This window comes from Nicotiana tomentosiformis, chromosome 2 (genome assembly GCF_000390325.3).
Source record: "Nicotiana tomentosiformis chromosome 2, ASM39032v3, whole genome shotgun sequence".
NCBI lineage: Eukaryota > Viridiplantae > Streptophyta > Magnoliopsida > Solanales > Solanaceae > Nicotiana > Nicotiana tomentosiformis.
Window position 1 is genome coordinate 10,807,201 of NC_090813.1, and position 10,613 is coordinate 10,817,813.

Genomic DNA, 10,613 nt, shown 5'->3' on the forward strand with positions numbered 1-10,613 from the left:
TAAAGAACTAACTGCTGAATATGAAATTGATATTATAGATTTATAACCACACATTCATAATCTTAGTATGAAGATTTAAGAACAGAAGCAGTATCAACACTACTGCTGATTGATTTTCTTAACAAGTCAAATGAAGTGAGGGAACGTGGAGACAGTACAGCATCCATGCTCTCGCTAACTTTTTCAAGCATCGCTTTAACAGGCGATACCTGCATAAATAGAAAAACCAAAAATTTTAAGAAAAGCAACCACCTAACGAAGGTAACAAATTTAAATAATTGTTTTAGCATTCTCTTCTCTGAGCCGAGGGTATATTGGAAACAGCCTCTCTACCTTCACTAGGTAGAGGTAACGTCTGCGTACACACTACCCTCCCCCGACCCCACCTGTGGGAATATACTGGGTTTGTTGTTGTTGTTTTAGCATGCTCTTCAGACACTAAAAGAGGTGAAAGTTCTCTTAATTACCCTAAATTGTAACTTAGATATCGCTAAATTACAACATTTCAGTAGATATTGAACTGTTGACGAGACAAAGTTTAGCTGCTAACTGTGAAACAGCTTATGTCAAACCAACAAATCTTGCTAGCAGATCCAGAAAATAATATATTCCGTGAAATACCACGAACCTTTTTAGGATATAAAAGAATTAAACGAAAGGATGTTTGTACCTTATTAGGTTCTTTGAAGGAATTTTCATCCATCACATTGGTGGATGTTAATGTAGTTTTTATAGCTCCAGATGACTCTAAAGAGTTCTGATCCAATCCGCTGATAGAGATTTTAAGAGTAACGGTGATGGTCCCGAAGTTCACGACCTGGGGAAAATATCTTAACATATGAGTAATGAACTAATTAAAGATGGAGAATGGTACTGTATAAATGCAAAATAGTCAGAATGATGGTGCATCTTAGGATTTCGGAAATAAAATTATGTTGTCAGCTAATTTCCCTTTTGAACCTGAAGTATCATTTACTCATCACATCTACTTAGACTAGAAATTTCTACTTTTTAAGGGTGAACGTAGACCATTCAAAAGTCTTGAAGTGCTAACGATAACCATAAGAAACTAGCCGACCTTAACCCTCCAAGAGCGATGAACCAAAACAAGAAAATATCCACACCTTTATTCTCAAATACTCGTTGTTATCAACTGAATTTCGCCAAGTGATGGCAGATGCTATAAGTGAATTTGAAGGATTAGCTTGTAGTGATGAACTCAGAAGAGTTGCGCCATTTGACTCTTTGAAGAAATGCTGCATCCAATAACTAGGGGTTCCATACATTTGTGAAGAGGTGAACACAATTGCATCTGGGTTCCACCTACATGAAAGAAAAATAGGGGTTCGATTGAATACATTAAGAGTAAAATCTTTTTTTTAAAAAAAGAGGAGAAGCAATCAGATATACCTCCTGTCATTGTCATTAACAAATAGGGGTGCATAACTTGCCATTTCAATTGCTTCGCTGCACAGAGGAAAATTTCAAGTAACATCAAACAAAGAGAACATAGAAAAGAAAAAAAGATGGAATATCGATTAGTTTAAGGTGATTAGCATAGTCGATGCTTGATCTCTAAGATCAAAGTCATCCGGCATACGGTTAATAAAGGTACCACATAGTATACTGTATGATGGACCGGCATAGATTAAAACATTTTAAAGCTAAAGGAAAGATCAGTTATTTGCATATGAAAAAGAGAAGGGTGTTAATCAACGTGGACTTCGTTAAGTAAAATCACATATCACCCTTTCTATAAGTAATTCGTCAAAGTAAAAATCATATCACTTTATCGTTGTAGGATTAAATAAACTCATTAATTGGATGATCTAAGGTCTACATAGCAATAGCTTTAGCTATTAGCGGGTGGAAGCTGTCCCTGAATTTTTTTTCTGAATGTGGTCTGCCCCTCATAAGTTTTCTATAACGAGGAAAAAGTAAAAGAAAAGAAAACAGAAGACTGAGAAATAAACCCCCCGCCCCTGAGGAACTACGAATTTGCTGTACCAGCTTTTTCCCCTCAAAAGAAGCAGTGACGCAGCCACCGACTCTAGATACACATGGGAAGCGTTTCAAAAATTTAAAAAGAAAATTAGACAAATATTACACAGGTACCTGTTCTTTTCTACCCCAATGAGGAAACCAGCTTCAGCCAATGCTGCTAAAAGACTACCTTTACCAGCATCATTTCCAGTCACAGCATACTCACTTATAAAAGCCTGTAGAAATATATGTATACATAAGCACCACCTAGTAATTTAACTCATTAATCATCAAAAAGGAAGCTTTACCGACCTTTGGTCCACTGCGTCGTGTACTATCAAAATGGCGAGCATTAGAAAATACAGAACTTGCGCTGCTATAAATCTAACAATAGAAACATCACAAAGTTAAAGCTCGCGCAAAGACAAAGAAATCAAAGTTAAAGGTTCAGATACATTGAAAGAGTCAGAAAAGCGTCAAGATCTTACATGAAAATCATATAAATCAGCTGGGTGATCCAGTGGACTGGAAGAACCATCACAGTTTGAGATTATCCTAATATCTGGGTATGCATCTTTGATGGATGAATAGAACTTGAGGTAATTTCCTGTATCACAAGGAACAGAAATCACACACGAGAATCTTTTTCTCTAAGATAGGCGCGTTGTGTTGACCTATGCAGAAAATTGTAAAAAATATGTGCTAGAAGTTATGCAAAATATGAATCCTTTATGCTCTATTAATAAGCTCCCTGTGAAACAACGGACAAATATGATCTCCCAAATACGATAAGTATGCCTACCACGGTATTTTGACTTTCCACAATCCTCATTTCCAATCGCCACATATTTCAAATCAAAGGGCTCCGGATGTCCCATTTTGGCTCGCACAGAACCCCATGTTGAGGTAGGATCACCTCTTGCAAACTCAAGACCATCTAAGATTTCCTGGATAGACACAAAATATATTCGTATAAATGTAATGTAGCACGGACTGAATGAAGACGAATTGTTGCTACAAAGCGGGAAGCAAGAGTGTGTTTCCACTGCTAATTTTACTTTCTTAACCAATTTAGGCAACAATAAAAAATGATGTCTACTCTGTAAGTTGATTTCAAAAGATTAATTATTTTGGTGACTTGAATATGTAACACAATAAACTTATTAATGCACAAGCCAAGAAAAGTTTCAACCCGCAAGTATTATAGCCATTAAAATGTAGCTTTTAGTGATGTGAGTTTTTAATCGCTAGGAATTCACAGCTGACAAACAAGAGAAAGGTTTACAACACTAGATAAAATCTACAGTATATTTATTCTATTAAATCTCAGATCATATTTTGATGAGCTAAACATTCAAGAAACCTACTTGCACAAAAGGTAAAATAGCGGAAGTGTCAACTTCATCATGGTGGCTGACTCCTGAAAAATTTAGAAGCATAAAAGGAAGAAGAATTAAATCAAGTAAACAAACGAAATTAACTAATAGACAAAGAATAGTGCATTTGCAGGAGTGGGGGGGGGCTACCGTTGTTGAAAACCCACACTGGCCGTGCACCTAAGTCCTCGGCAAGCTGCAGAAAAGGACTGGAGTTATTCACATTCAGAAGCACACAAATGTTTGCATCAAGTGTCTGCATGCGTGCTGTTTTTATTTTGGTGTGTGTGTGTGTGGTTAGCATGCATGACCAGCCAAAATGGCCATAGAACATAGAATATTACCAGCAGGAACTCAAAATGGCCAAGCCCATCATCAGTCCAGTAATTCCAAACATCACCAAAGTGACCCGGCCTCTCTTCCCATTGTCCAATGGTTTCTTTCCACCTAAATGCATTTCTTAAATAGTCACCTTCAACAAAACATCCACCTATAACATGAAAGATTTATCAACATTGGATAATCGTGATCATTAAGAAGCTCATATAGAAGATACGCAAACTGATAGGGGGCCTTCACAGAGGTAAAATGAAAAGGGAGCCTGTAAAGAACACACAACACAATCTTGGAAAAGTAAGTCCTCTAATTGATGAAACTTTTTACTATATTTGTCCTATTCCCTTTTCCTAGCAAACTCCATATAAGCTAGTTGAAAAAGAGAAATTTGATTGCTTCAGAAAAGTAAAGCAAAACAAGAAAAGAAAAGAAAAAAAGAAAGTCCGAGTTTCTAGTAAATTTCAAGTTAAGTTCCTTCAAGCTAACCCCTAGGGAAGGAAACATGATGGGAAATACTTGCATTAATTGGTCACAGATTTGGAAGTAAGAAAATGTAATAAACTTTGAACAGTTTCTGATACTAATCCCACATGTAACAGTTCATCTCCCATATTACTCAACGGTGATAGACTGATAGTTCTTTGATCTAAGTGTTTAAGAGAAAGTTACTATTAAGACTTGAGGGAAATTGACACTTAATAATTGGAAATATCCTGTTAGCAAATATCTTTCTGGAAACTTGCTAAATGTCATAACGCAGATGATATATGCAGGGTCGCAGCTGCTTTGAATCATCAGTAGAATACTATGTTGTAACTCCAGTTTTGATGCGAAATAAGTCAGAATATTTATTAAAAAAAACAAAAAAGAAAAAATAGTGATCCAGATAATGACATTAATCAGATCAGACTTGGAAATTCTAAATATCAGTCTTAGAATTAAAGATGTACATATCTCACTTAGCAGAATTGATCTGTTACAGAATTTTTCAGGTGATTTCATGAAGTATACCAAAAGAATCATACGTGGAATTCAAAAACCAGAAATTGTAAGTATTTTCATGAGACATGCCGTTGGAATCATCAAATATTTAGAAGCCTCTGCTCCATTAATTTCTAGGTAGAATACTCCTCAACTCCTCCTAATTCTTTCATCAAGTGTCTAGGGAGGATATTCACCTATACTAAATGACTAAACCTTTACTCATCTATCAATTCACCTATACTAAATGACTAAATCCCTTATTACACTACACCTTTACTCATCTATCAATTCACCCAAATTCAATCTTTACAAGATAACTTTTCCTTTAATAGAAGTACACCACTCGGTCTCTGTTTGAGTGGAGTCTAAAGAAATGAAAAAAACGATATTACTGAAACTCCTGTGAGAAAAAAATTACAGGAATACATAAGACAGTTGTACATGGACTTCTTTTTTATCTTTAAGAAGTAGCTGGCCTCCTGTGGCTTTCGAAGTTCTTCCTTGCATAACATTTTTTTTAACTATACTTTCTGTTTCCAATTTACTCATGAATAATTCCTCTCAACTGATATTTTACTTCCTCGTCAAGAAGGGCTCATGTGAAAAAAGTTATAAATAAGTAGCAGGTACAAAATACTAATAACTGTAATTCACAGTCCATCAGTTGGTACAGTTACATGATCCTCATGGAAGAAGCTGAAATGTATTGGAGAATACCTGGAAATCTAATGAATGCTGGTTTCAAATCTTTAAGCATTCCAAAAAGATCTTTCCTGAAGCCATGGCCCTGTGCCAAGAAAATTGCCACAAACCACATTTATCATGCAAATACAACTAATGTCCTACAAAAATGAAAAATAAGAAAGAAAAGGAATCGAAACTAGTTGCAATAATTTGTGAATTTATCTTCATTGACAAATTTTACACATTATTAGTTAACAATGCCTACATGGTCAACAAGTTTTAATTTTCCCAAATGTAAAACCTAAAAATATCCTCTGAAGTATTGAGAGAGGATTCATTTATAGGCGACCCCAATTTATTTGGATAAAGGTTAGTTTACTGATTGATATAAACAATCCACTTTAGGAGCTTTTTGGTTCAGAAATATGTCATTAACTCAGCCAGCTGCATTAAAGCCAGTCTCCTTGATTAAATTTGAGCCTTCTCTGAATGGCTACAAGAAAGTTCTAAGTTACATACCTTATATGTGTCCATAGGCATCAATGACACTTGATCAAACCATATAACACCTTTTGTAGTTGATCTCAATTCGAGTCTTGAATTGGGATCTGATCCTTTTGCTTCTAACAGAATTTCCACTTTTGTCCAACTTGAAACATCGGCAGCTCTGCAAGAACATGTTGAATGAATTGTGTGCAAGAAACAAACTTTGTAAAAACACTGGAAATAAAGCTAGCTAGACATATACTTACACTATGTTGGAAGTAGCCAACTTTAGCAATCCATTTGAACCAGTTAAAGCGACAGATACATTGATTGATTCTTGCGAACGAACATAAAGCACTAGTTTGTAACTCTTTCCCTGCTCAATATTCTGAAAGAAAGCATAAAACGAGGACAATAAATACAGAACATGCACCAAAGAATACTTAAAGAAAGAACCACCTAGATCGGCATCTTAGTTTATAACAAAATTCTGATTGAAATCTAAGCGAAGAATTGATGATACCATTTAAGGAAATCCATGTTACTACCAGAGCCCATAGTACGTATTGTCTGCTTTGGCCCAACAAGCCTCACGAATTTGTGCATTATTGGATTACGCCATATCGAGCCCAAAAGCGTGCATAGCACGTAAACATAAATTCTATCTTATATAGCACATGTTCACATGGTACATGTGCTTTTGGTCTTCATGTGGCATAGTGCAACAAAGAACAAATCTGTAAGGTTTGATGGGACAAAGTGGATAATACGTACCATGGGCTTGGGCCGTGACAATATGGTATCGACACCGAACTCCCGCAATACAATGGTGGGGCAAAACTCTTCTTCATTAAGTCCCTATGGGGGTGTATGTGACGCCCATAACGGAGGACAGGTCAAAAAGAAGGATTGGCAGGCTTCTTCCGAAGAAAAAGCGCATATAATACCTTAGGCAAATCCCACATCAAAAAGAAAAAGGAAAATGAAGTGTTATATAGAATAGAGTACAAATTCACATGGTAGGCGCTTTTTTAGGCTCGATGCGGCATAGTACAATAAGGTACAAATCCGTGAGATTTCTTGGACTAAAGCGGACAATATGTGACATGAGCTTGGGATGTGACTATCCAATGTGCTTATACTATTGCACAAAATTGGACATTGTCACAGTGAATCCTTGAGAGAGGAAGAAAGGGGAACGCGTGAACAACATTTCAGTCAAGCATGATAAACATACCATGCCCCAAAATCCAGGGTTGTAGATACCAACTCCTCCATCTGGGCAGATATTGGTGCCTCTATGGTCACAGAGCACCTGCATTCGAAGTGCAATTTTATTCCGATCAAAGCATGATGAACGATCTGTTGAGACAATCACTGAGGACTCATCCCCGATGATAGACCAAGGATCAATATTCGAAGGTACATTTGGGCCTCCAGCTTCAAAACCTGAAAGTGATTTCAAGAAATTTAACACTTATAAAATAAATGTCAAGAATATATAGGAGGTAAAACTCTTATTGCATGAATAGAACTAGAAATTTCACATTTAGTGCCTTACTAGTATTTTGACCAAAGTCTTCTTATCAGTCAAAATTCAAAAAGCAATGTCTTGTACTATAGTGGCACACTAAGAATAAAGCACTCCAGGTTAACAGTCACCTAAGGAAAAATATTTCGAAAGGGAAAAGTAATAATGACGATCCAAGAGAAAATTCAGCACAAAATCATGTAATGATTGTCTCTAATTTTCTGCTCGAGCAACATAAACGTAAATACTTCATCCTTTCCGTATGAGGCCTGTTTGTCCTTTGTTTTCCTTCTTTTTAAGGTCAAAAAAAGCCAATTACTACTTAATCACTACGAAGCGAAACATGTATTATTTTTCTTTTTAGAGAATTTTCCTTTTCTAAGGCAACCATAAAGTCAAGCTGACCTCTGTTGCTGACAAGCTCAGCCCACAATCCACCAGCTCCAGCATGATTGATCTCCTGAAATACAACGTTCCGGGTGTTATAAACTAAAATCAATTGACATTATCTAATTTCAAGGAAAATTCAGTCCAATTAATTGAGGAAAAGTTTTCCCTTTATGCCCACATAAAGAAGGCATGTATTATTCTCTTCCAGATATTTGGAAAATGTTGAAACAGGAAATCAATTGACATTCCTACTTTCTTCTTTAGTTCAAAAACTGATCAAACAGGAAATGTTTTCAAGAATTGAGAATGGGGATTTTGGCTTGCCGGAATGAACTAATTAAAACGTATTCTAGATGTATTTTCAAGAAGCAGGATGTTATGATTCTGAGTATCATATACATTAGAAATAGTTATCCGGTAGAAGAAACGATTGCATGAAAAAGAAAATGGCAAACAGACACCTAATACAAGAAATGAGTTACATATTAAAAATTAGAAGGTATGCACTTCTCATTTGCAATATAAATTGAGAACCCAACTGACTAAACTCACCTCAAAGAATATACCAAAAAGAGTATCAGGTATTTTCCTTGCTGATGCTTCAGATGCATTCACAAACAATACCGCTGTCTGGTTTGCTTCAACCCCAGCAGCCGAACATTGACACAGGGCAGACAGACCGCACAAAATTAAAAGCAGTACGTGATAAAGGGAATGCCTTGACTCCATCTCCTTCTCAGTCTCTTCGCTGTTGCTGCTGTAGGCCTGCAGCCTATTTAAGCTCTGAGAAAGGTGCAAATTCAGTTAGATTTTGATCATTAATGGAAGTATAAAGTTATCAAGTTGCTACCTTTTACAACAAACTAATGTCAGCATAAGACAGAACCGAAAAGATTATTGTCTGAATTAATAACAATAAGAGTCAGGTTTGTCGGATTTTTCTGCTTATACTAGCACGATAGTAACAGCAATCAAGGAATATAATTCAATACATAAAAGATAAGCCATAAAAAGGAGAAAATGTTGTAGTGCAAATATTATGTCTATTGGCTCATACATTAGTTCCCAAAGTATCCAAGTTACTGGATAAGCTTTGTCAGATTAAAATGACAGAAGGACTGAAGAATGATAAAATGACAAAATCCATAATACAAATGAAACTCATTAAGCTGAATTCATAAAGAGATGCTAGATATAATGGCTCAAAAGCCAAACTTATTGTGCTACACTAAATTATTGAGCTTAAGATTGGAAACTATTGCCTTGATGCAAGGGAAAAAGTCGCCACCATGTGATCAGGAGGTCACAAGCAGAGGCGCACCCATGCTATACAGAGAGGAGTCATCGGCACCCATAAAATACGGCAAAAATTTCATGTATGTCTTTAGAATAAAGTGATATATTAGTAGTGGACATCCTATATACAAAACAAATTTTGCTTGATTCCAAAAGTGCATCTGTGACCTTCAACTTCTGGGTCCGCCTCCGGTCACAAGTTCAAGTTATGGAATATTGTCTCTTCTAGGAATGCAAGATAAGGTTGCATTCCTTGCTTTTATATACTAAAATTTGATAATTATAAATTCTATTTTTTTATTGTTTTTTATTTTTAAACAAATGTATGGATTATACAATATATATCCAGATTGGAAGGGGAGACTTGGCGTAACTGGTAAAGTTGTTGCCATGTGACCAGGAGGTCACGGGTTCAAGCCGTGGAAACAGGCTCTTGCAGAAATGTAGGTTAAGGCTGCGTACAATAAACCCTTGTGGTCCGGCCCTTCCCCGAACCCCGCGCATAGCGGAAGCTTAGTGTAGCAGGCTGCCTTTTTTTAATTTATGGATTATTCAATATATATCCAGATATTATAAGATTGATCATCATCCTATAACAATGCATATACTATGGCAATTATTATTAACTGTACTACTATCCCTATATTATAATCCATCGGTGTATAACTTGTTGACAAATTAGACGGCCCCTATGTTTATAGGAAGAGAAAAGCCCAACTTTTAATTTGCACTCAAACCAAACAAGGTAACACAATTAATTTCCTTCACTCTCCTCCATTTCCCTTAATTGAACAAGAATTGCCGAAGTTATTCCAGAAATGAATAGAATACAGTGATCAAAAGAGGAAACAGAATTGGAAAATATCAAAAGTTTAATTACTAATAGCAAGAAACAAGAAAGACCAAATATGAGGAATTCATTAATATATCAAGATCACTCTGTTTTTTCACCTGGAAATGAGCTGGCCCAGCAAATAAACTTGTGGGTTTTGCTGCTCTGACGTAGTAAAAGATTATACAGAAGAGATGATGAGGTTAGTTATAGAGTGAGCTCACTGCTGCAAGTCTTGTTATAAATAATGACACTTATATTTTGTGTATACAAGCAATTATTGTGTGTGTATATATATAGTTGAAAATGGGAGAGAGAGTTTGAGTTTGTTTATTGCTTGAAGTAAAGCAAGAGGTTTTGTCTCTCTTTGCCTTCACGTATGCAGTTTGTTTTGTTTCCTTCAAGTACTGGGCAGAGTATATTAGGGAATTGGGACCAATTCTTGAAGATGTTTTCTTATCCTCTTTTAGTGGGTGGCCCCACACTTTGCAAATTGATGTTTACTGGATAATAATCTTTTTTCCTTAAATTTTTTTTTTTTTTTTCATTTCTTTGGTCCGACTAAACACTGGAAAGTCCTACTTTGAAAATAAAATACTTTCTACAAAAAACAATTTCATTTTTAGATTCAACTTTGAACTTTTAATTAAGGATGAAGGGATGTTTTCGACAATCTTTACGCGTAGTGGATTATCTATTTGCAATGGAATAAAAG

At 35.8% G+C, this 10,613-nt stretch overlaps 1 protein-coding gene across 1 annotated transcript; it reads right to left on the reverse strand.

Annotated features, from left to right (window-relative positions):
- LOC104116069 (alpha-L-arabinofuranosidase 1) lies at positions 1 to 10,167 on the reverse strand. Its single transcript, XM_009626853.4, has 18 exons — positions 10,018 to 10,167; positions 8,323 to 8,553; positions 7,786 to 7,840; positions 7,087 to 7,298; positions 6,116 to 6,237; positions 5,883 to 6,030; positions 5,397 to 5,466; positions 3,704 to 3,849; positions 3,510 to 3,555; positions 3,351 to 3,403; positions 2,786 to 2,930; positions 2,472 to 2,590; positions 2,296 to 2,367; positions 2,116 to 2,219; positions 1,411 to 1,467; positions 1,125 to 1,323; positions 671 to 817; positions 1 to 209 (listed from the first exon to the last, which is right to left on the reverse strand). The coding sequence occupies exons 2-18, from the start codon at positions 8,497 to 8,499 to the stop codon at positions 63 to 65; spliced, it is 2,019 nt and encodes a 672-aa protein (XP_009625148.1). The 5' UTR covers positions 8,500 to 8,553; positions 10,018 to 10,167; the 3' UTR covers positions 1 to 62.
- Between the last annotated feature and the right edge of the window lie 446 nt (positions 10,168 to 10,613).

Coding starts and splice junctions, on each gene's coding strand:
- LOC104116069 (XM_009626853.4), bottom strand. CDS start 8,499: ATGGAGTCAAGGCATTCCCTTTATCACGTACTGCTTTTAATTTTGTGC. Junction 3,850..5,396: donor AGCATTCATTAGATTTCCAG/GTATTCTCCAAT, acceptor TTCATGTTATAG/GTGGATGTTTTGTTGAAGGT. Junction 2,220..2,295: donor CACGACGCAGTGGACCAAAG/GTCGGTAAAGCT, acceptor ATATTTCTACAG/GCTTTTATAAGTGAGTATGC.